Source organism: Aplidium turbinatum, chromosome 2 (genome assembly GCF_918807975.1).
Source record: "Aplidium turbinatum chromosome 2, kaAplTurb1.1, whole genome shotgun sequence".
Lineage (NCBI taxonomy): Eukaryota > Metazoa > Chordata > Ascidiacea > Aplousobranchia > Polyclinidae > Aplidium > Aplidium turbinatum.
In genome coordinates this window covers 49,107,604-49,133,394 of record NC_137473.1, presented here as the reverse complement: position 1 = coordinate 49,133,394, position 25,791 = coordinate 49,107,604, and the positions used below count along the sequence as shown (strand labels likewise).

The 25,791-nt window shown below is 37.3% G+C and overlaps 1 protein-coding gene across 2 annotated transcripts; it reads left to right on the top strand.

Annotated features, from left to right (window-relative positions):
• Positions 1 to 24,783, top strand: LOC145764668 (uncharacterized). Of its 2 annotated transcripts, none has more exons than XM_082576317.1 (17): positions 1 to 169; positions 744 to 887; positions 1,042 to 1,174; positions 4,927 to 5,069; positions 5,487 to 6,137; positions 6,909 to 7,548; positions 8,043 to 8,229; positions 10,937 to 11,107; positions 11,649 to 11,785; positions 14,002 to 14,129; positions 15,650 to 15,711; positions 15,941 to 15,981; positions 16,760 to 16,900; positions 17,438 to 17,550; positions 17,933 to 18,037; positions 18,637 to 18,751; positions 20,189 to 24,783. In XM_082576317.1, exons 1-17 carry the CDS (start codon positions 114 to 116, stop codon positions 20,306 to 20,308), a joined length of 3,087 nt encoding a protein of 1,028 aa, XP_082432443.1. In that variant the 5' UTR covers positions 1 to 113; the 3' UTR covers positions 20,309 to 24,783. The 2 variants fall into 2 exon arrangements, with proteins under 2 accessions (XP_082432443.1, XP_082432442.1); XM_082576316.1 differs by having other exon boundaries at positions 10 to 169; positions 1,030 to 1,174; positions 17,933 to 18,016.
• Positions 24,784 to 25,791: the final 1,008 nt, after the last annotated feature.

Sequence of the window (25,791 nt, the reverse complement as noted above, 5' to 3'; positions counted from 1 at the left end):
GTACATATTTGACTGTTGGGAGTAAAATTTCCAAACCTCATCTCATGTAGATTGTTACAAACAATCTGATTGTTGCTTTTTCAAGATAAGAAATACTGGAATCACATGCAACAATGAGCTATTCAAATTACTTTAGAGACTCAAGCGGTGATGAGAGAGAGTATCAAGAGTAAGCTCCAATAATACTACTCTTGTTTTCAACGTAACATTGCTAATTACATTTTTTCCACTGTATTTATTATGTAATTTATAATGTAAGGTGTAAAAGCACTACTGTGCTTGCAACATCATTATAGTTATGATTATTATGCAGGATTATAAAAGGAGCTTGTGATTGTAGATTTAACAACACCATCATTCCAAGTTACTAAATACAAGTTACAGTATTATATATATTTTTTCACCAGTACGTAAAGTAACTAACACAAACACAATAGCATAGAGTAGACCAAATGTATTAAACTTTATGTTTACTTGTTTCATTACTTTTACACCAAAACTCTAATTGATTTTTATATAAAGAGAAATAGATAGAAATAGAACAGTATTTCTCTATGGTTCAACAAAGCAAACTCTCTACCAAAGTTTTATATAAAGATTGCAGAATTACTTTAATTTTCATGCAAAGGATGAAATCTCATGATCTTTACTTTATATGTCAATGACATTACGACTACCGTATGTTATAATGTTAGAAATGTTTGCAAACAGTAGGCTACAGTTGAAAATAATTTTCATTCCAGGGCCAGAGAATGTGATGACATGCATGCTCGGAGGCTGGCCGGAAACTTGCCAGCACCTCTTAGAAAGAAGAAAAATGAGGAAACTTATAAACGTTTTATTACTCCTACCGGAGATCCCATGACATATGTGCGACAACACATGAGGTACCGTACGATATATACTTATACCATGATCTTTACTTTATTCTGTGTGGTGTGTAAAACTGTGTATATGCAGTTTTCAAAGTTATTTCGTTTTGTAATGTTCGTTTTTTTTGTTTCTGTGATGTTTTTTTTTTTAATAAAGTTTGATTTCCAGAAGTCGCAGTTTAAGTGACATTCAAGTTGAGAACGCTGCCAAAGAAGAGGAAAGGGATGCTCGTAACACAAGGTATGAGGAAATGCAGGAACTAAAAGTCAAATTGAAAGAGGAAGAAGACACATGGACTTCAGTAAGTGTGACTGTGTTTTTTATGGCATTTGCAGATAGATAGTTTTATCACTAGTTTTCTAATTTGCTTGATGGATATGAAGCATTGCCTTCATAGCACAAAATGATATTAGAACATTTTGCCTACACATGCATAAGAGTAGATGCGGAAATATTGTGTATGGTATTGTATGTTTCTTTAATTTAGGTGTAAAAAAACTCTGAAATGGTTGTAAAATTAATATTAAGCAAATCGAGTTGCTGCTGTCCTCTCCTGAGTGGTTTGTTCTGCTTGGCATTGAGCTCTTTTTTTGTAGTGTTAATAGTATTTTATAATTATGTAATATTTATGTTAATAATTCTTTGTTGTATGATGTAAAGTTAATAAGTAATGTGTATATACATAACATATCAGTATTTTAAAACTATGTTTTATATTTGTAAGTTGCACTTGTAAAAAGCTATTTTTTATTTATTTAAGCAAGTTGATTTCTGAATGTTGTTATTGTATTACCTTTCTATGAAGGTATCCCAGACAACAACATCCATCATTTTTACATTGGTTCAATGTCTGCAAACGTTAAATCAATGTAAAAATAACGGATTTTGCTGTCTGGATAATTGCAGTTGCCATGGAAGTTTTAAAGCCACCAATTTTAGTTTTATGTTCTTTTATATCCAGTTTTTGTTGTATTAATGGAAGATGATCATAGGCTTCTCTTTGTTTTCTTTGTATTGTTCTGCTGATTGCTACGTTCGTTTGAAGTTCTGTTTCAAAAAAATTCTCCGAGAATCATTTGCAAACTTAGGTTCAGCTTTCTGGATCAGTAAAACATACAAGCAGTTTTTTGTGGACTTTTTGGGCAGATGAAATATGACTTCTATATTTTTCGTTGCAGTATTTTGAAGCCGTATACAGCAACAGAAGTATTGTTCTGATGATTGCTTTGTCAGTTTAAGATTTGTATGAGATTTAGTTGTTTTTTTTTTTACTGAAATAGAACAGTATAATTGTGTCCTTATAAGGAGAAACTTATTTTTCAGTTATTTGTTTCGTGATTTGTACTTGACAAAAACTCTGTAATGTAATAGCATGCAAGGCCAGGTATTCACGGGCCTCAAGACCTCATCGAATACAGTATATCAAACCAACAGTGCTTATTTGAAAGCTTGCAGTGTTTTTTGTGTTATAAAATCGCTAAATGTGATTGCTTATGTTTTTACTGAAAGGCGACTTGTTCTGTAGTGATTAACATATTGTTGAGCAATCATATCAAAGTGAGTTGTGCATGTGCTCGTACTTTTGTATGTTTGGTAACTGACAGGTACTAGGTAGCCTTTACAACTAAATAGCCATTCAATTATTATAAATCTTTTTGTGAGTGTCTGATTTTTCATTGTTTTGGGTTTAGTTTTTATCAAAAACGAACAAACATTTATGGTCAACAAAAGAAAACACTGAATGCATGCGACAAAAACACCTCATCTTACAAACATCTATAACCATATCTAAAACAAACGTAGTTACAAGGCGAAAGACAGTTGAGCGCTTATCTGGTACACAGTACACACATGACTTCTGCTGGTGAGTGGCCACATGAAATATGCAATAAGTGGCCGTTCTCTTTTGTCGTTGCTCATATATTGATTGTTCAACGACCGATAGATGCTGAACTACAGTTCTTAGTAACGTTTTGCAGCTCAGCGAGAGAGTGTATAGCAGTTTTGTAGTTCTATCATGATGTTTAACATATTTGTAGATAGTAAAACATGGTTCTACGAAGCAGTGGTTACTTTACTACCTTCAGTAAATAATCCTTCTATGAGCTACAGTTACGCCCATCGAAGGTCATATTGGTGAAGTAGATGATACTGAATTGCTTGTCATAAATAGTAGCTGGTGTGTGTCGTTAAGTTAACTACTTTTTAGAGCGCGCAGTAGTTTTTAGCTCGTGCAGTTTTGCATAAATAAGCTTTCAAGAGACAGTTTTCATGCCGGTGATTGTACTGAGGTAGTCTTAGACCTTAGGTGAAGGTGGACTATAGGCATTTTGTATATAATCGCAGCCGAGTTTTGTTACAAATTGCAGAAAATTGTGTATGCTTGGCCATACTTAATTGGAAGGCTATTTTATATGTGCCCGCCGGATATTTTTTTCTTATGTATTGTTGTTTGCACTTGCTTCATGTGAATTCAATGCCAAGGCGAATATTGCAGGAATTCTGTTTGCTTGTGTACACTTTGTACAGTTTAATCTATTGACAGCGTAGGTAAAACAAGATTGGTCTAGGTCACCACAGTGCTATGCTCACAAAAAAATGGTTACTGTAATGCAATCCTAGACGAGATGAGATGTAATTGCTTTAAAAAGGCATCAAGCAAATGCCGTTTCTGTTACCTGTATTTCTATTGTAAATCATAAGGTAACTTCGAAGGGTTATTTTTCACCATATCAATCGGTGACTGGTAAGAGAAGTTTGTGGAGCGTTTCCATCTGCTGGGCTCATTCAGTTATTATATGCTAACTACATATTTCTGTACCTGAAAACCTTTCGTAATTGTTGTTCATTGTCCAAGAGGGATACGATCGTTCAAGAAATTGACTGAAGCTAATTATATATATTTACCTGGATGAAAAGCCGATATTGGCAAAATCACTGGCCGCGCTAAGATCTCACAGCTTTGTAGTTTATACAATTCTGCATATTTACGCGTACGTTAAGGCTGCGCTTTTTCCAATTTTCAGCAACAAAGCGTGCACAAAATTACTGTACAGACTCAGCAGATGCATTTGTAACTTGTTTTGTCAAACATACGGTTAAGTCGTTAAAACGATATCATATTCTGCTAATTTAGTTTTTGTGATTGTTGTACTGAAGAGCTGTGACACAAAGAAAGCTTGTTGCTGTGTTGTTGTATTTCAGTCTTTGGTCAGCTTTAGCAGCATGCGTTGAATTTTAAAATTTACTTCTATCGGGGTTGTCATAATTTTTTACACCATAATGTATAAAACTTCAGTAGAAATTCTTGTTTCCGACGCCGCCTTAATCCCAGAAGAGGTAAATGAACTTAAATATATGTTGACCAGTTAGTCTCATAACTAATTTCAAGTATATTACTATTTCTCTTTAATATGCATTGGTATAGTCTTTGTTTATTACAGGAACACTTTTTGTACCGTGTTTTGTAAAAATTGTATAATTACTTTTGAAGCGTATTTTTCTGAAATACATTATCGCAAGGGATACTAGCTTATTTTTACATTGCAAATAAAGTTCGGAAGCATTAGGTTCCTCTAACGCTGTCAACAAATCAGTCTTTTTTCACATAGATTCAGCGTTTTTAGATGTTGAATCAATGTAAACAAAGACTCGTTTGCTGTCTGGACATGGCCTGAGGAAATCCGTTCAATGAGTGTATGTCTTTTTTTATTGGTAAGGTCGCTGTAGTTCAATCTAATTATCTGTTATTTACAAGGCGTTGCAGTAGACAAAACATGTACAACTTGTGGCCCGAACTGAGGTTGTCTTTGAGTTTACGTATATATGTGCACTTGTGCAGGTGTATGAAAATAACAAAAACTTAATATGTATGTATTATACAATGTTTATTTCTAAAACACCTTTCCTATTCACCGACAAGCAGCCAACGCTAATTATGCAAACGTGTCATTCGCTTAAGCAACGATAAAAGTCTGCAGACACTTACAACGGTTACTGCTGTTCATAGACTGTGAATAAGTGTATCGTGTCAGTAACAACCTCGATGTTCAGAAATTGGATAATTGGAAACAACGTCGTAGAAGTGCAACTCTCGACGTGAGGAGACGCAAAGAAGACCGTGACACAGTTGAACAACACACGACCGCGTCTTCAACTAGAAGACCCAAAACGTACAAAGAAATTGTAGAAGAAAAGTGAGTGATATGTGTGAGTCACGTTTGCAAACAAAGTAGCCCTGAGCAGTTACGTTCAACTTTGAAAAATAGACGAAATTTTGGAATCGTTTGTTGGTTTTAAGGATTGCTGGGGTGGTTGTTTTGTGACTTGTGAACTATTTTGAAAAGAACTTTGTATGTGACCTAAGTCTTTTATCCAAACATTCTCTTTTCAAGTCTGCGATTATGAAAACGCTAGTTGAATTGATTTAAAAAAAGTAAAGGCATGATATACTGACTTTCTTGTGACAATAAGATTTTCTCTGCTAAGATTTAAGCCAACTTAAAGTGATCAAAAACGTGGCCTTCTCACCAAATTTTGGTCGCTGAGCAAATAGGACTTTCCTAGTTTGCCGTATCAAAGCTGTGCTATAAAAATTTGATTTTTCTTTGTAGGGAAAGGCGAGAATCCGGTCGGCTGGACGATGACAACTACCACACTTCCTCTGCATATCGAAACTACAACGACAGAAACAATGAAGACAGAAGCGGCGCAAAGAAAGGCAAAAAAATGCCATATCGTGGAGCGATTTCAGTTCCGAACTTTGCAGACTCCAACAATTTTCATGATTCGTTACGAAGTCCATCGCCAGGCGACACCAAAGTGGTTGTGACTCCTGTCAAATACACGTCAAAAGTCACAGCTGTGATTGATCATGTACCTACCACGAGTGAAGACTCGTCTGAACTGAGCAAAACTGACTCCCCGAGGCAGTTTAGCTCCACAAATCACGCACAGCCTCGCACAAACTCGCACGTGAAATCGATTTGGCCCCCTCTACCGCGAGAAGTCACTTCACCAAAGTCCACATCTTCTGCGATTAAGGTTGCTGCTCCTACAGTCAGGTCAGCAGCACCAGTTAGTTCATCAGCACCAGTTAGTTCATCAGCACCAGTTAGCTCATCAGCACCTTCGTCGCAAACATACGGCGCTGCTTATCGGATACCAATCAAAGACACCCGGCAAAGAGTCCAATCTCCGCCTGCATCAACTTACTCGTCGAAGACATCAGTTGCCATGAGAAACAAGTCGCAAAACACTAACAAGTTAGTGAAGTATCTTGCAATGGTTTCACCATTCATCCAGCCGTTTTTCACGAATGGCAGATGACTTCCACAAATTCTTCGTTATCACTTATTCTTTCTTTTTATGTTACCAATCTTGCTTTTAAATCTCGTCCAGCCATTTTCGTTTCGATTTTTTATAGTTTTTCCTAGTTCTTCCATCAACCCTAGTATATAATAATAGTATACCATACTACAGTACCTATGTTGGCAAGTTGAAAAGTATGTAAGGAATCTTGACTCCTCAAATTAGGCATAACTAACTTTTTTCATAGCCGCCTCTGATAAAGCCATAGTAGCTGTGTAATGTGATACCAGCAATTAGTTATACGCCTGTTTCGATTTGTGTTACACAGAAAATGTAACATTTTACTCAAGTAATATTGTGTAATACACTTCCTGTATGAGCTCATAACGACAGTATGACAAAATCATTTTGAGTATTTTTTTTTTCAGTGACTAGTTTTTTAATTTTACTAGATTCTCGGCGATTTTTTTGATTATTCTAAAACATGTTCCAATTTAGTTACCTAGTGCACGGTTTTATATTATTGATCATTTGATTATTTTTTTCTAAAACATTGTTTTATTAAAACATGTTTTAGTTGAAATTTTCGACAATACAGAATTACAGATGGTTAGCAGCAATGGACTTCAGTTTTACATATGTTAATACGTGTTGATACTTTCACAAGTCGACCGTATATTGACTATTGGGAGTTAAATTTCAATTTCATCTGTTGTTGTTTGCAGGGAGCGCCCAAAATCGGAGTACAGCGCAGTGGGCGAACGTGCCTCAACATTACCACGCAATTACCACGCATATTCGAAACCTTCAGATTCCGGTACGAGCAGCTTCGTACAACATCGGAAAACGGCATTCGCCAATAAGCGTAGCATGTGGGAAAATATGGGCCATCAAGAACCAGAAGCCCCACGCGCGCCCCAACATTTAGCCTCACTCTTGCAACATGATACGGAAAAGTTGCACGGCAGTGAACCTTCAATCAGGGAGAAACCAGTTCACAACGGTACTGACGTGGAAAACGAAGATAGAGCTTCGTTCAGGCAAACAAGCCCTTATTCCAACCCTAACTCTCGTTACCAGCCATCGAACAACGAAAGCGAACATAAGCCAAAAATCATTGGAGGTCGCAACAGCTCCAACCAAACTAACACAGGACGTGCACCTTGGTTACGCTCAGAGCAACCAAGCACCCAAACAAACTATAAGCCTGCTCATCAACACGTCGACGTTGCCCCACCTCGCGCCTCTTGGAACAAGTCGGCGACTTTACCTGCTAAAGTACGCCCAGCTTTAGTCGAGGAAAGAGTCCAAGTATCCAGGCAACAGCCAGTAGAAAGCTCTCCGCCAGTAAACGGCTCAACTTTGGTAAGTTTGTTTAATTTACACTCAGTTTTCCACTATTTATCCTCTAAAGTGATTTCTTAAATCAACGTAAAATTGATTTGATTGTATGTGTGTCGTTGTGGATATAGATTGTACTAGCGTTTAACCCTCCTTGTAGCTAATGGTTTTAGGTTAGACAGTTTTAATTTTCGCTTTAACAGGTCTCTTTTGCATTATTCCAAGACTTTTTGATGCATTTGTTGTACAATGAAATCCTTATCAATTTAATCAGACTCAGTGTGCACTAGCCCCCTAGATCGTGATGAATGGAGACTGAGGATGTGCCTTGCCAGACCCCGTCCTACCCTGATTCTAGGAAATGAGACGTAAAACAGGAAGAAGAAGAAGAAGAAGTGTAATCTAACTTGCAATGACTTTTACTGAGTTCTTAGATTTGCAAAAAATACCTCACGTGAGCATTCACATTGCCAACGTCGTATTTGACGAAAATTATGATCAATCTTTCACGTCTTCAGCAGGAGCCCCCTCATTCCATCACAGGAACTAGAACCTCTCCCCGATCTCCCTCCAACACCACGGACTCTTTATTTGATGACATGAAAATCTGCATCAATCAACGACCAAAAAGTGAAAAAGGCTTCGGCTTCACTGTGCGAGGCGGTGACGAAGGACGTCCAGTGATTGTCAACACTGTTAGTCCTGGTAAGTAACGTTTTTTCATATTTTGTTTTCTCCTATTTCTACACCCTAACGTCGTCCGGTTGTTTTAATTTCCGTGCTCCAGCTGCTTGAAGAAGACAATTACGTATAGCTATGGCTGACCATGGGCTGACGAGACATAATCTACTGTATTAAAACATATGCATTGAAGAATGCGATGCCTAACCAGTGTGTCTATCTTTATGACGTCTTCTTTTGTCAATCTGCATGTGTCAATCATAGCGAGGCCTCTTTTTTGAAATATTACAAACTCAACACCAGCTGTCTTGAGCTCGAACGACGGAATAGTTCTGTGTTATTTGTGGCTACGTGTCGACCATGTGTCGACTAACGTTGAAATCGAGTGAGTTTTTTGTTTTTGAGATCACCTTCGCAAAGGAATGCGTTTAATTATTCAGCTCTAGTTTTGTTGCGACCATGCACTTTTTTTGAAACAGATTTCCTTTCTATTTGTGTTACTAAAACGTATGAAGTCGTCATTTCAACGTTCGGCCTTGTGAACAAAGGAACAACTGACTTATCTGTCTGGCAACCAGCAACAAACGTCGTTTTATGTTGATTCTGAGCTGTACATCTTAATCCAAAAATAGTTTTGACCTGTTGGCAAGCCACAACACTACTAGTTGACGATGTGTTCAGTCCTTTTGCATTTCATTGGCTTTCCAAAACCGAGTAGTCGGATTTCATTAAATCCTTTTGTTCAAAGAACCCTGAAAGAATCTGTTGAGACTCTTATCTCTTTGTTCTTTTCGCGTCCTGTGCCCAAGACATGAGCTACTGATTTTTTAAACAACTTCAAAGAAAATCACTTGAACTCCACATTGAAACAACGTAATCAACAGCAAATTAAGTCTGATTGGGATCCGCTGCTTCGGTGGTAAACCGGTATTTAATGTCATTGATGGTGCGTTAAGCGTAATTGTCAGGTACCGACACCGCACTTCATCTCCGCTACCCAGGAAACTACAATCCACGTTTCAAATGTTTCCGTTCTTTACTTGTTCATCACTGGGTTTGTATGTCGCAGGCTGATGCTGTCCGTTTCGATCACGCCAATGACAAAAAATGATAACTAACCCATTCTTAATAAAATTTAGGTAGAGACTAAAGTAAAGAGATAACTTTGCCGAACCATAAACAGATAAAATCGAGCAACGACATGGAATGTCACATACCACAAAAAACTGAAAATTGCAAACGTTTTCGGCTACACAAAACGTAAGCCTTTGTCAAGCATCTGATATCTTCGGTTACACAACGGAATGTCAAGCGCTGCAGAATTAAGAACGTTGATTACTAACTGGTAGTTGTGCTTGGCTTTGAGACAGTGTAGCCAAGCGAAATTTAAAATGAGTTTTTGAAAGGGTGTAAAAGTAAATCATGTTTGAGACAAAGACCATTATCACATGGATGTCACTGGGCTGTGGAGATACCGCTTAATATCTAGAAAGAACACGAGTTACATTTATTGAACGCGTGCATACGTTGAATCAATGTAAAAAACGACTGCTTTGCTAGATAAGTAGGAGTGGATTGCCTCAGACAGCAAACCAGTCGTTTTTACGTTGATTTAATGTCTGTAGACAACGAATGTAAAGCGTCTGTAGACGTTGAATCAATGCAAAAACTTTTTATTTGCTGTCTGGGGTGGTTGATGAACTGCAGCTTTTTCCTGCTTTATCTAGTCAAACTTTTACGGCGTGGTTTGTTATTTTAGTGGTACATTGGGAGGTTGACTGTTTTTTTTTTTTTTGTCTGGGCGACAATTTAATTTTTCAGTCTTTAGAGACTTTTGTTTGCGAGTCAATGATGAAGTTTGCTCAGTAGCAGTAATTGATATGGAATATGTCGTTGTCGCCGTTATTTGCTCTACACACGTTTCCGTGGTAAACATCAGTTTTGTTATGAATTATGACGTAACCTTGCTTTTCAAAGCTTCTTTCGTTGTACAAGATGCATGCTCTCGAGTCCTGAACGTGGTAAAATGCTTAAGATGAAAAAGAAAATCTCAGTCTAGTTTGCCAGGCAAGATCACGCAACTAAATTCAATGAACTGCTGTTGCATTACCAACTGAGCTTCTGCTGTGCCATCTGTAAGATTGCCACCTTTACGTTAAGTTTATGTTTTCTGCTGTGGATACTTCCAAAATCGTGTAACAAATTTCAAACCAGTCTCTTGGTAACCTCAAGCAAACTGAAAATAGCAAATGTATAGTTTTTGCATAGCCTATTAGATTTACATTATTTACAAGATTTACACGTCAGACGTTGAATTAATGTAAAATGACAGATTTTGCTGTCTGGGTTGGTTGTACTTGTAGGTTTTTTTTTATCTACAAGTGAATAAAAAAATAACAGTTAACCTCTCAAGTACATGTAGCTCCACACAGAGTGAAATTTACATGCCTTTTGACTCTTTTTTATTTCTTTAAAAGTATTATTGACTCAAAAAGAATGTCTAAAAAAAGTAAAAAGAGTCAAAAGGCATGTAAATTTCACTCTGTGTGGAGCTACATGTACTTGAGAGGTTAACTGTTATTTTTTTATTCACTTGTTGATTCATTCATATCAGTTTGTATCCTCTGAGGATCCTTCTCTTGTATCATGGGCCAATCCTATAGATGTTTGCTGGTACACCCCTTCATTTTCTTTGAATTTTTTTTATCTGTTTTGTATTTCTCCTTTCAAGGTCTAGCGGCAGACATATGCCAGTTATGTGTCGGAGATGAAATTCTTGCTATTAATGACGTCAAGCTATCGTCATCACTAACGCAAAACGGAATTGTCCAACTAATTGTTGACAGCGTCATCACTGGAAGCCTGTCGCTGGACATACGAAGATACGGAAAAATAAAGAAATGTCAGTCCCTTTACTTTGTAGTTGTGTTTTAGTTTTTGGTACATTTTGTACTTAATAATTGTAACTTAGTGTTCAATGTTATGTTTTATTCTTGTAAACAAGCTGTGAGATTTGCTGTAAATTTTCGTCAATACAATTAGAAAATATACTGCTTGGAGCATAATTATCTCAGCTTGGCATGGTCAGCTAGTGTGTCCAATGCTTAGCCGTGACATTTACACTCCAAAAATTTATACTCCTAAATTAAACCGACGTTTCCTGCGGTTTGCTCATCATGGTAAAAACAGAGATGTCCTTTGAGTTATGTCAGGCTTCAATGGAAAAATTGTTTTTACAGAATTTCAACAGAAATAGTTGTTGAAAAAGCCGAAGCTTGAAAGACTGGCAACTGCCTTTCACTTTTTCTGCTCCAAAAGAAATGTAAACCTTTTTTACCTGGAGGCAATGCTCAATGTATTGTATCAGTGAATCCATTAACTTTTACATTGACATTTTCCATTCAACTTTTCTTTTCATCAACTTGTTTGTTTTGTGTCATCAGCCAACTCGATGCGATTGTCCGGCACCAAAGTGGTTATGACGTCAGGAGGATTCGTTCAGGTCCGCTCAGACAAAGGCAAGTCTCCGGTTATTTCAACCAGAACTTTCAATGGAACCTCGGCCAATAATGTGAACAAGGTATTGTCGCTATTTATGAACTGATTGATTGTATTTTTATGGTACGATAACTTTTGAGGATGTCCTCTAAATTTATTGATTCTTCTTGTAAGAAAAGTCATTATTCTGTATAGCTGATCAATTGCAAAGATTTGAAAACTTTTTTTAAAATTCTACTGTGCTGTACACATCTGGCAGTACTTCGAAACGAAGATGATACGGTTTTCAGAGTCACGTCATTTGATGGTTCTTTTGTGGCTAAAAAGTCCCATGCGTCACGGGCTACCGTGATATAAACACATTGTAAAGGTCATTTGCAGTGTAATAGAGAACCGAAACTTGGTGTGGTAATGCTTCAAAATCAATCAAGATCAGTTTCATAACATCACGTGGACAGCAATGTGTTTTTTGCGACGGTGCTTTTGCACGCTTGCTGGTCTGACATGAAAATTAGATTTCTCATGAAAATTTTAACTTCATAGTTGCACTGCGGCACCATGAAGATTTAAATCCGATTGCGAATCATAGACTAATAGAAACATTTCGATTTCATAGCTCCTGGCAACATTTTTTTAACTCAAGTATTTTTTTAACTCAAGGCTGCAAGGTCGACGCAGTGAACTTCTGAGTGTGCTTGCCTTATTCCTTACATGGCCATGTAATATATTCTTGTGTTCACGTTTGCGCTTTGCCTCGGGCTTTCTTGTACAATTAAAAACAGTTTGGTAGTTGACTTAGTTTGACATTGCTCCAACATCGTTCAATGTAACTTCGATGTTGAAGATGGTGTTGTTGATGCTTCGTCGTACCGCACGTTGCTATTTGCTGTCAGAATGTAAAATTACTTTCTATTTGTTAATTACACGTCGTTCGATGTTAAATTTGCGATAAGGAAAATCATGTTTGTGCAAATTAAATTGAATATAAGATTGATTCGGAGTTGTGCCAATCTGTTTATTTACTTTATACATTGCTGTCTAAAAGAACACCCCAGACAGAAAAATCCGTCATTTTCAACTGACGATGAATCTATATAAAAATGACGGATTTTGCTGTCTGGGAGGATATTTTTAAGAACTAGTTTTAGAATTGGAACTTGGTTTTATTTTAGATCTAAAAAGAGAAGTTTTTGATTTGTGCTCACCCAATTGATTTGCCTTTATTCCGATTTTGTGTTGTTGTTTTTTTAAATTTTATCTTTTGTCGCATTCAGAATTCTCGGTTCGTTGTTTCCCAACGCCCAAGGCTAATTCTGTTGTATTTATTTGTCAACATGAAACATTGAAATTGAAACTTATAAGAACATCGCGGCTTGATTGAAGTCACGTTCTTAGCGCTTCCATTGTGAAGATGGGTGAGCCCTTTCAGATCTAGCAAGCCGATAGTTAAGCGAAAAATGCAGCAATGTATCATTGACATGGTCGTTATACGGTCAAGGCGAAATTGTTAAAGTTGTTATTTTCAATATTCAACCATACATAAGTTTGTATTTTGAAAGGTTTATCATGTCACGAGACCTTGTCCAGATAGGTTCTAGCCAGACTTGTTTGAACGAATGCACCTTTATGTTTTATTTCTACTCAAAATGCCCTTTAGTTCGAGTACAAAAACACTGCACGGCCTAATTTTTTCCACTCCTGAAAACTTCTTTTTACCCATTTACCAAAAGGTAAAGACTTGTCCTTTCCCGCATTGCCCTAAAGTTTATGAAATTGGAAAGATTGCTCTTTTACTGTAATTAGTTAAGCACGTGTTTCCTTCGTCTGAACAAAAGTCTTTCGAGACAAAATATCAATAATTGTAAGAATTTTCAATCGGCATGTTTCGAAATGCCATGAGTCATGGTCATCTGGAGATGCGGCCTGATTTGTCACATTTTGATTACCCCCATCTGATGATGTTAAAACCTATTGTGTCATCTGGGGAAAACACTAAAAAAGGCATAAAAATACAATTTTTAGAAAAAATCATTTAAACATTCACCCAAAGTTGGCAAAATCTGGAAATTTCTGCAAAATGTGACAAATCACGCCGTATGTCTAGGTAGCCATGCATGAATATTGAGTAATGCAGCTATCTTGTGATTGTGGTGGTCAGACTGGTCACCTTTTGAAGGTTCAGAATCAAACCAAAGGCGTCAGGAAAAGCTAGACTTGTAATCTATTTAGTTGTAGGCTTTCTTGCGTTTCGATTCGATTTGCAGTTGTTTTATAAAAGGCTTTTGTTGAAACTTGCAGAAGGAAGACTTTCCAGATGACAATTTATCGGATGATCTTCCACCACCTCCTGATAATTTAGATCCTCCAAAGAAGCTCTCTGCAATGGACAGATTGTCCCCAAAGAAAACTCCTCCCTCCAGCTACAGGTAGTGTTGGTATATCACGATAGTGAGAATTGGTCTCATTTTAACGCTTACTTTTTCATGGTACTGCACAATTTACTAAGATCTTGGTAAAATAATTAACGCTTTGTTTTTTTTAAGTATCTTTTATTGTACTAGCTATGTCGAAAAGTAGGAATCGGTAACAGATTTCGAAGATATAGCGTTTACCAACTTTTAGAAGTTCAGCAAATGCAGTGAGTTGGCTGTGATTATGCAGTGACTTGTTTAAGCTTTTGTAATGGTACTCAACTACTCATAATGTTTTCTTTTTTGGGACGTATTCTCTGGAGTTAGGGATTTTTCACCAAAAAGGTTTTAATGTTTTAATCATTCTCTGTACTTTGATCACTCAGAGTTGACCTAACTCCATTGCGTACTATTCCAAATACTTTGTGACTGCTTTAAAATTTCCGTGATATGCTGCATTCATTCTACCGCCAGTTTTAAACTATAGATTGCTTTTATAATGTAAAGATACGTAGTTTTCTTGTTTGAAATGAACTATTGTTTCTCCGAGCTTATGTTTCGGTATTATATCAAGAATTTTATCTTGCCCTTCTTGATTTGAAATTCCATAAAAGGCTCCTTATATCCTGTTACATACATTAACCTTATTGAAATACCAATTCCGACTAAATCGACTCTCGAAGTTGTATTGTTCTAATGTCATTGGCTTGAAGGGAAGCCAATGTGTTCGCCCTCCTTGTGACAACTCGACTCGCAAAAAGTGACGCTTTGTCAAAAGTTTGTGAACGTTGAAACGGCCTGTAAACGTTTTTCTGCCGACTAGAAAAACCTCCTGTGTCTGGACTCTAAGAGTTAGTCACTTCTTCGGAAGCTTTAACTGAATACTTTCTATGATATCGAGTAATTGTTTTGCTCTATATTGTCGAAATTCATTAATTGAATGTCGTTACAATAGATGGCCTAAGGGATATAAAACATTATTTAAGATAGCTCTCAAACTGAAGACGATAGACTGTACAAGTGTATATTGGGCAACTGTGTTGTTGCCCCAAATGCCTTATTGTTGAATTGTGATAGCGTCCATGTAAAAAGTACATCTGTTGTGTGGTGCTTGCAAACAGAATGTGTACACATGGTCATACTTTGGTTTATTAGGCCTTTGTTTTGGCGTTTCAGCGCAATGTTCTCTACTTGGGTCCAGCCAGTTTGCCTTTCTAAGCTCAATCACTCTGTAGGAAATGTCACAATCAATTTCCCAACATGCTATTGGTCTTTTGCTCAAAAATGTCACATTTTCTTTAATCACATTAATTGAAGTTAACAGCACGGCATTTAGATGTGATATCACTAATATGGACTAAGACTTTTTGTGGTCAACTGTGCCAGCCACGCGTTTTTGAGCATTTCAGAAAGATATCGCCTAAATCCAATCTCTGTATTGAAAGTCCAAAATATTGACTAGTATTGCAGTGAAATTTTGAAAATCTTCATTGTTTTTACAAACGAGTGATCCTAAGCCATTGTTTCATTTGTAGGAGAACAAGTCCACTTTCAAATTTGATTGGAGCAGCCAAATCAACAACTGTCAGGCCGCAAGGTACGGTATGGAACACAAATAAAACCCTTACAAATTTTGCTGTTGATTTTACGTGGAATTGTTTCAGCTCAATCGAAATGGCTCCCCTTTGACCTAATCGTGAACTGTTTGTAATCAAATCAGCAGCATACGTTGAATTTTCGTCGTGCAACGTTTGAGAATTGAGATTAATTTAATTTTCATTACGTGTGATGTTATCTCAATGGTCGATGTTGTAACACTTTTACAGATAAAGAAAACAACCTCCGCCAACCAGCCACTCATGCAGCGGTGAGTTTGTTTAGTCAAGTCAAACACCACTAGCACATGTGTGGCGTGAATGCGCAATCAAACGGTCATGCCATTACTTTGTACTCATTCAATTCGAGACCTTGACTCTCGTACACGTTGCACTAAGTCCATCATTGTTATATTTTGATTCAACGTTAAAAGATTGTGCCAGCTCAGTTTTTCACGTGATTTGGTTTGAAATTTTGTTCAGTTGAGAAGTTGTGAAAATATGTTTTAAATGTGTGTTTACGTTATTTTTTTTAAAAGACCTTTTGTTTGTTTTTTTACCCAACGAATTTTTTCAAACATCAAACTTGAATTGCTGTTGTGCAAGACTAAAACGTATTAGGTTAAACACATAATTTGGCCATGTTAAAATTTAGCATTAAGAATAATTCTTTTTACGTTGAAAAGAATGCTTTGACAAACTGTGGAGATGGAATTTGGTTGAAAGAATTGTTGTTTTTTTTGCACAGTTAATCGATAAGTTTGGCAGTGGAACCAGCTTCTAAGCCCAAAACGAAAATTCATCATTTGTCTGAACTGAAAACAGCGTGAAAATTGAAGTTGCACAGAAAAATAAACTACTTTTCAAAAGATCTTCAAGATTGATCAAAAATTCCATTCGTATTGTGGATGTGTTGCGTGAAATGTCGCGGTATCAAACAACAGCATTTTAAGGTTGCTCTGCAAACGAGTCAAGTTTTTGTGAGATTCCTTATACAGTCACAGTTTTTGAAAGTTATTTTTATCGTTCTTTTTTTGTCTTCTCCTCCAGCAACGGAGTTTCAGTCCGAGAGATTCTGATGATGATCTGCAGTTTGAGGTGATGCAGGCACAACACGACCTAGCTGTGGAGGAGTCGTATCTCAACCACGAGAGGAGACAACATGATGAGAACCTCAAGCTGCGACGACAAGTGAGAGATCTTTTGTAAAAGCATCACGTTTGGATTTTTTCAGCATTTTCGTTTTACGTAAAAAAAACGTTCTTTGAGGTGTGTCGAGATATAGCGATCTTACTGATGTCAGCACAAGGCTGAGTACTCACTGCAGAACAGCGAGCATTGCGTTTCACAAACATATCAGTGTAATCTCAACCGGTAAGATACACTTGTTTTTGGAAAAGTCTTAATGGATGTTACATCGATATAGTGACTAGTGAGTGCTCACTGCTCAGCCTTGTGCTGACACCAGGTTGATCGTTCCTTTTCACAGTTTACATCCTTGGCGACAGCTGGTTGTCTTATTTTCTTTACACAATATTAAGAATTTAACTGATTGGCAAAACAGAGGTCGAGCTTTTGTTTTGTGAATTAGTGGTGCGATGCTGATGAGCCCAGCCTCGTGGGCGAAACTCTACACTCGACTGCCGAGTAACAGTTCTTTGAGCTAATATTTCTCTTTAAAATTTCCTCTATCAGCAAATTGTGGAAACTTTCTTTTTATATCTGTAGTTGCTGGAAGAACAGCGCCTTATGGAGGAACGAGAAGCGAAAAGAGAAGAAGAAAAAAGAAGGAGAATAGAAGAAGCAAAAGCTGAAGAGATGAAAGTTGAAGAAGAATTGAGGTGAGGAGTATGACTACTCTAGTTGGCTTAATATTGCTCTCAGAACTTCAATTTCCGAAGTGTTCAGTTGCCACAATGGTACTGTAGGCTTTACGCCACCGTGTTTTTCTTGATTTTTAGCCCAACTTTGACAACTCGCTCTACAATAATGAAACTGATCCTCACATGTCATATTAAGCACTTCCATCCACCAGAAGACTTTTCTTTGCTGGATTAGGTGCCAAGTGCTCTAAGGATGTTAGTCTGTCACTTATTTCGGCATAAGTTGGCGTCTCTGCTTTGACTTCTGTTATGAGAATAGTTAGTAGGCAAATGTTTTTTGTTAGGCATAAAATTTATCGGATTATTTGTGTTTTTATTGCTTGTTCACATTTTTTCGCAGGAGGATACAGGCGGCAAAGCAGGAGCAGCAGAAGAGGAGAGAGGAAGAGAAACGAAGATTGATGGAAGGAGCCCCTGCTGCATCGTATGTGTTTTTTTCATCACTGTACTCTCACTGTCTTTACCATAGAAATTTATTAAACACCAAGTATTTGAGAACTGCGTCACTCATATAAAAGCGTCAAGGTCAATGCCCTCCGTGCACACAAGTAAATCACTACACGAACACATGACAATACTAATAGGTAATGCATTTTCTGGCATACACACCACAAATAGTTAACTGTCAGCTCATATACATTATACAAGCTGCAGGTGGTAAATTGGCCGCTTTGCAAAGTATGTGTTTTCTTGATTAAGGCATAAATAATAATAATAATAAATAATAATTGTGTTTTTATTTGCGCCCATTGCGATAACATACAGTACACTGCGATCACAGATGCGATACAACAGGCGACAGGAACTATAAACGTATACTCGAAATCGTCCACTTTTCATTCTCATCACTAGCAAGCTGACATTGCATAGCAACCGTTTGAATGTAACTAGATTCTTACCGAATATTTCACACACCCCTGGGGAGACCCCCCAACGACGGTGATCCTACCTCTGGGGAGGCCGCTAGTTGTTTCCTAAATACGAACCCTACCTGATCCGGCGTAGTGTCAAGAAAGAAGATGAATAGCGACTGTGACTTTGCAGAAACTTCGCTAACAACGAGGTGAATCATTGGCTCATAGAGGAGGCAGAACGGAGCAGGTTAGCCGAAGAAGAAGGAAGACAAAGGATGAACGCTCTCGACTACTCCAGGGAGAATGTGAGTAATCCGTTTCGCAACTCGTGATTACAAAGTTTTTTAAATGGTGTCCCAGTTTACATGTTGTATATGGTGTTCTTTTTTACTTTTCCGTGCAGAAAAGTTTATCATAGTGACAATGTCCTTTTTTTTGCTTTACCGTACATTCTTAGCTTTCACCCGGTTACATGTTGCTCGCAAACTTATCACTTAGGTTTGTTAGCTTTGCTTTTAGATTTCCGAAACATGGATTGTATTGGTTGTGATGCAATAGGTCTTTCTAATCTAGTGAGCACCGTGATTTACGGGAGTGCCACAAGCAGGTGTTAAAGAATTTTTTGTGATCGTGAACCAAAAATGATTGAGAACCACCGCTTCATAGTATAAGTCATATTAATTTGTATATATTATTTTAACAAACAAACATACAAAGGTTTTCAGTGTGCAATTGTACTAAAATTAAAAGAATTTCGCAAAGTAATGAAAGCTCTTTAAAAAGAACATTTTAATTGATTCTCATTGGTGAACAATAATATTAATAATCGTGTTTTTATTTGCGCCCATTGCGACAACATACAGTACACTGCGATCACAGATGCGATACAACAGACAGACAGGAGCGAAGTAACATATGGTCTTCGAGTCAGCTGCTCCTCTTATTTTTGGCTTGCCATTAAAGGCATACTAAAGGAAAATTTCAAACCGGAATTAAGCATTAAAATGAGTAAACTGAACATTCAAGAATACATTTCAAAAACAATTACCCAAAAAAATTTGTTTTCAATGGCGCTGGCAAGGCCCAAAGTCCAGTGTTTCATTTATTTTCATTTTTTTCAAAATGACCAAAACGTGCAAACACAGCTCAAGAATACGTCATAAAGTCCAGCAATAACAAAAGCCACGTTACCACATCTGATGTTTTGAGCAAACTGTCTGCTGTCTTGATGTTGAAATGTGCTGTTTTGATGTACATACATACATAGCCTACAGTCAAATCGCCCGCAGTAACAATTATTGCGTGATCGGTTGATTGCTAGACTTTATGACGTAAACTTTATGACGTTCTTTACACTCGCACGCTTCGTTGCTCAGGCCAATCTCGTTTTGAAAGCTCTGACAAAAGCACGCGCACAATGGTGGTCAGACCGCAATGGGGCAAAATTTTATTGAAAATCGTTTTATGGTAGCATGTTAAACACAAAGAACGTGGAAAATCGCCAAGTCAGGTTTTTCCTTTAATACCCCTTTAAGTGTCTTTGCCTAGACACAGCCACGTGCTCTGGAGCGGTGTCGAACCCACGTCCTTTCGAACGCCGCGCAGCCGAACAATTGTCGGAGTAGTTAAGTGCGCCGAAACTGCACTATTTCATTACATCTGCTCCATGCATCTTGAACCACAAAATGCTACGTGAAGCATTACGTCATGTGACAATCATCTACTCTTTTGTTTATTTAAAGGCGGGAGGAGCTCTTCCGGACCGCGTTATTCAACGTCTGTCACAACGAGGCAACCCCCATTTGCCAGGAACATTGAGGGAGCATTGGAACGATCCAGGCACCCATGCGACCATGCTGTAGTGCTGAAACCCTCCGGTGACTCGCGTGTTTTCGAGTGATCAATAATAATGATACCCCCTTGATCTTGTGTCTAAAAACGTTTTGATTCCCATTTTAAGATTGCTATTTCCTTGGTGCTGTGACCCGACAACAAAGTACAAGTTGTAATTTCACACCATAACAAACAATTTAATCTTTTTGCATTGATTCAACGTCTGCATACGTTAAATCAGTACAAAAACGACTAGGCTGCAATGTCGGCACATCATCGACATGTGAAAGTGATGTACGGTATTTGGATTTATTTTAAGCGGGGTATTGTACGAACCAAGATTGACTCCCAATCGGCATGTCCGTTACACCAAAGATTAGTTACAAAAGTTCAACCTTCATTTCTGTTGAATATATGCAGTTGGTACGGCCGCGTTTTCAATTTTGTTGACTGCATTTTTGTTGTTGATTCAATATGATTTAAAGTTTTGCCGCGTTAACATTTTTCATCGTTTCATTGTTGATCGAATTTGTTTCTCAATGATTTTGTGTTTTGTAATGCCGAGAATCAATTTGAATCAAGTTCCTATCATCTCAGAATGTGTAAGGTGACAGAAAACTATGCTAAAATACCCTTGCTGGTTCCAAATAGTAAAACAATCTATTTTGACGTTAACTCAACTTCTGCAGACGTTGAACTAATGTAAAAATTGACTGATTTGCTAGCTGGTTAAAAATTTTCATTGTATGTAAGCTGTCCGGCTGTATTTGAAACCACTTTTTGTAACCTTTTTTGAAGTTTTTTATTGGACGTCTAATTGCGTTAAATCAACTGAAAAACAATGAGTTTTGTTGACTTGTTAGCTTTTTACGTTTTTTGTTCACTTGAGATCTTCGTGTGGGAGGCATGTAAAATATTTGGCTCAGTTTGAGCTGTTCATTTTTAGTATATTTTTAATGCTTTTAAAAACTGCAAATGTTATTTTATGTGTTTCAATCTTGCTTGTATGTGACGTTGTTTATCACGCTAGCCGAAAACAAACGTTATTTTAAGGTAAAAGTGTTATTTTGTTACGTGCTTATCGCTTTGTGTAAGTGAAAGTAATCTACTAATGACTGGACTAATAACCTCAACCATGTTGAGCGGCACCCAGATTATCTGCATCTTATAATGCTAGCTGGGATAATCCTAATTGTCATTTCAAGCTGCAACCACTCAAAGCCACTAATTGCATATTGTACTTTTGCAAATCGGCTTGAGTGTGTTTTTCTTTTTCGATTCAATTACTACCAATGTAATTGTTACGAACAAGTCAAGCATTTTTATGTTGCTTGAATATTCAGTAACATTGCATCATTGTTTAAGCAACGAGTCTTCATATCCTTTAAGCTAATTGTTTGCATCCGTAAGCTTTTTTCGCGCTTAGAACTCCATATAGTTTCATTTACTCTTTGTTATGTCATGCCCTAGACAGCAAAATCCATCGTTGTTCTATCTGGAGCGTTGCTTCAACCAAGGGGACATTGCTTTGAGTTCTTTTGTGTGTGGACCGGTTTGTGATACAAAGCGCTTGACAAGAAAGATGTAACATTTCCAGACTGCAAATCAGTCGTTTTTTACATTGATTCAATCAATGTAAAAAACGACTGATTTGCTATCTGGGTTTATTTCGGAAGAAAACTTTAAAAACCCTTCTGTGTTAAAAGTTCTGAAATCTGCATATCAGTTTGGATGTTAATTGTTATGTGATGTATTCAGGTGTGTTCTTTGCACAACCAGGGTGCTTTTATGGTTTATCTGGAATATCTCTAGGCACTTTTGCGCCGTAGACTTCCTGCAAATACAATCAGGCTAGTTCTTACCATGGTTCAACATTTACAAATGTTGAATCATTAAAAAAGAGCTGGGCAAAAATTTACCTGACCAGGATAGAATGTACCCAGACAACAAATCAGTCGTTTTTTACATTGATTCAACGTCTGCAGACGTTGAATCAATGTAAAAAACGACCGATTTGCTGTCTGGGTGAGTTTGTGTTTAGTTTGGGTTTCTTACGTCTTTCATTGTGTGAACGTTTTCGGAAAGCCTTCATCTTCCTTACGTTTTTCTGGAAACCAACGTCAGTGATCTTGTTTCCAGCTTTATTTTCGAGTTTTCTGCTCTTGTAATAGAGTTTTGTTGCACAGGACACAACATTAATCCAATGTACTTTTACGTCAACATTCCTGTGTGTCTTGACCATAAACATTTTAAAGAAAAATTGTGTTTTTTTTCTATGTGCATATGTACAGTTTGTTTAGTACCTGCTATTTCATTGTGATCTTGCAAGCGTTTAAGATGTATATACTGAACGTGTTGTCACCAATGCTAGCACCGAGGATGGAACGCTTTTGCCTCTTTGTTCGTCTCACGCTTTGCTCACATTTCTGCGTAAGCGAAACTTTGCAAACCTTCGAAACAATGAAGACCCAGACAGCAAATCAACCGATTTTATATTGATTTAACGTCTGCAGACATCTGCATTTAAAAAATGTATAAACGTGCTATGTAGCCGTTTTCTAGCTTTTCTTTACCTGCATATAACGGTTGTGGCACCCTAAGGTTAAGGGCACGGGAATATTGTGATAGCCTTTTGACGCATTTTTTTGTGGTTGATTGGCCCATCAATTTGCATTTTAATAATGATTTGTAATTCACCAGCACTTTCAATTGTTTTTTTGCTTACCGATAATGTACTTCGTATTTGTGAAACGTTTCATCATTGATTTCAAGACTAACGCTACTAGGCCTAAATGTGAAAGACGGAAACATTTTTGCTTCGCAAATTGCAACGCAAAACTCACGCGTACCCATGTCTAAATATCCGATATACTACTGTCATTTTTAGTCATGATCAGTGAAAATAGTAATCGCGCTTTGTAGATCAACGTAGATCCAGCCAACAGATCAGCCCATTTTTACATTGATTTAACGTCTATAGACGTTGAATCAATGTAAAAAAGAACTGATTTGCTGGCTGGAGAGCAGTTGTTTCCAAACGTTTTCTGCTGTTTTATTTGCATTACTTTCTAATACCAATGCAAAGAACCCAACCCAACTCTTAGCGATTGCATGAGCCACTAGCTAGACACATCAGGATATTATTATTATGTGCACTTAGGGACATGCGGGACACACAACTCAGATTTTTCGGACACATTATTGGCACACAAATTGGCCTTTGCGAATGTGACAATTTTTTATAGGTTGTTTCACCACAAAAAGCTTGAATTACTCAAAAACTAACTTTATTACTTTTATTCAGTAAGCTATTACCCATAAAAAGTAGCCTACAATGATTTGTAAATCAGAAAAATGTGGCGGATAAGCCAAAAACTGATGCAGTTTCGCTTCTTCATGATCTAAAATTCTTATGTGGATCACTGAAACTGTCGCCGCGTTGTACGTTTTGATCATAAGCCTGGCGCGTCTTACATTTGGAAGTGACGTATTTGACTTGGTGAGATACTGTTTCTCTTGTTTGGCACAGAGTTGGGGAACTGCTGGTATAGATTTGTTCTTGATCAATAAATCATAGCCGCATTTTTTGTCTTGTATAATAAGAGGGTCAGATTTATCGCTTTATTTCAACGACGTTTGCGTTTGAGCATATCCAATGAAAAATTTCTCTTTTCTCAGACAGCAAAATCCATCATTTTTACATTGATTACATTGGTTTTTTTAATTACAATGTAAAAATGACGTATTTTGCTGTCTAGGTTGCAACTAGTGACGCGCTGACCAAGTGGAAAGACATTTTCTGTTTTGAACTAACAGTAGGCTATTGCTTTTTACGCTATTCCTTTGTCAGGCCAATGGTACAAACCTAGTTTGTTCCGTGAAACTTCGCTCTGTACATTTATCTACTGTCGTCTTCATTTGGTATGAAGACTTCAACAATCGGAAACTTCACTTTGTCAATCTGTCAATCTCGATGACCTGGCCCGCGTTAGTGATTCAAAGCCAGTCGACAAGTATGCGAAACTGCCAGGATTAAGCTCTGCAAAAAATTTCCCAGTCCGAGGATAAAGATTCATTCAATCAATAAAACAAGCTCTCCTATTTTATCTAGCAGAAACCACTTTTTTTTAGAGATGACAAATTTATTTTCTTTGCAAAAATACAAGCAGGGTGTTGGACAACGCATCTTTTACTTTACTTTACTGCATTTACTGATAACATTTACGACAACATTTACTTTACTGCATTTATGGCGACTGCAGACGAAGGTAGATGAAATAATTCCAATTAATTGGTGTGTTAATGGATGCTCTATCTTTTTGACAAGAACAGTATAATTTTGTTTGTGAGAAAAAAGGCGATACAAAACTCAGAATGCATTAAGTTTGCCTTATTCACCAAAAAATTGCAATAGCCTACAATCCCTACATTAATTGAAACTCCTTGGAAAAGGATCACTACAGAAAGAATGGAAGGGGTCATCAACTACCAAACAAAAATGCTTCTCGTGTTCAATAAAGATGTCTTTGCTGTATTTTGAGAAATAAAGAAAAAAACTTTCATTTCGTTTGTTGCGAGCCTAGTAGGCTACAGTACAATTATTATAATTGTATAAACACTACGAATAAAATAGCACCGTAGCAAAGTTGATTCCACAACGGCAGGCAACAGCGAAAGAGTAGACAATGGCTCACTTGCTAGGAAGGAAAACGTGTTTGGCATGATACCGGTACTGTATTGCTACACAGCAGCAGGCCCGTTGACAGGATTTCTCGGGTCCGGTATCAATTTATTTTCGGGCTCTTTTCATCGACAATGCTATATAGGCCTAAATATAAAGCTTGCTGTTAAAATGAGGATGATACATGCCGTTCAAAGTAGAAAATTATGAGGAATAGATCAAACCCGATATGCCAAAAACATGGTTGTTTAACAAATCTTGCGCAGTCTTAAAATTTCCCAAACCGCGAAACTTACTAAATTATCTCTGTTTAGAGGTTGCTTTTTTAAACTTTTATTTGTCACATGGCGCTAGAGTATTACTTCCCGATTCCATTGATGTTTCACTGGTCATTCTAAGCTCACCAGAAGAGAATTAACAGCAAAGTTAGTGCAGACGGTCAGAAAGTTTTCAATTCGATTTGGAAAGGTTTTTGGGCCTAGGTCAAATATTTGATGATAGCTGCAATCTGAAAAGCGATTTTGGTCTAATTTTTAGTCCAGAAATAGGGATAGCAATCTTCTTACCTGTGCCATTTCAGTTTTTGAGTTTAAACAAACATTAGCTTGTTTATTTTGAAATTCGTGCTTTGGGTTATATTTCACTAAATATTCGTGGTTAGGGAAATCACTGTACTATACTAAACTAAATTTTTATTTTACTGTTTGGTGGCTGAAGTGGATATTTTACCACCAGAGAGGCGAGAGCTGATGTGGGCCCGGTACCTGTAAGGGGGCTCGGTACATTTCCATCTGACGGCTAAAGTGGCTATTTTAACCTCTGATGGCAATT

Coding starts and splice junctions, on each gene's coding strand:
- LOC145764668 (XM_082576317.1), top strand. CDS start 114: ATGAGCTATTCAAATTACTTTAGAGACTCAAGCGGTGATGAGAGAGAG. Junction 1,175..4,926: donor AAGAAGACACATGGACTTCA/GTAAGTGTGACT, acceptor CTCGATGTTCAG/AAATTGGATAATTGGAAACA. Junction 11,786..14,001: donor CGGCCAATAATGTGAACAAG/GTATTGTCGCTA, acceptor TGAAACTTGCAG/AAGGAAGACTTTCCAGATGA.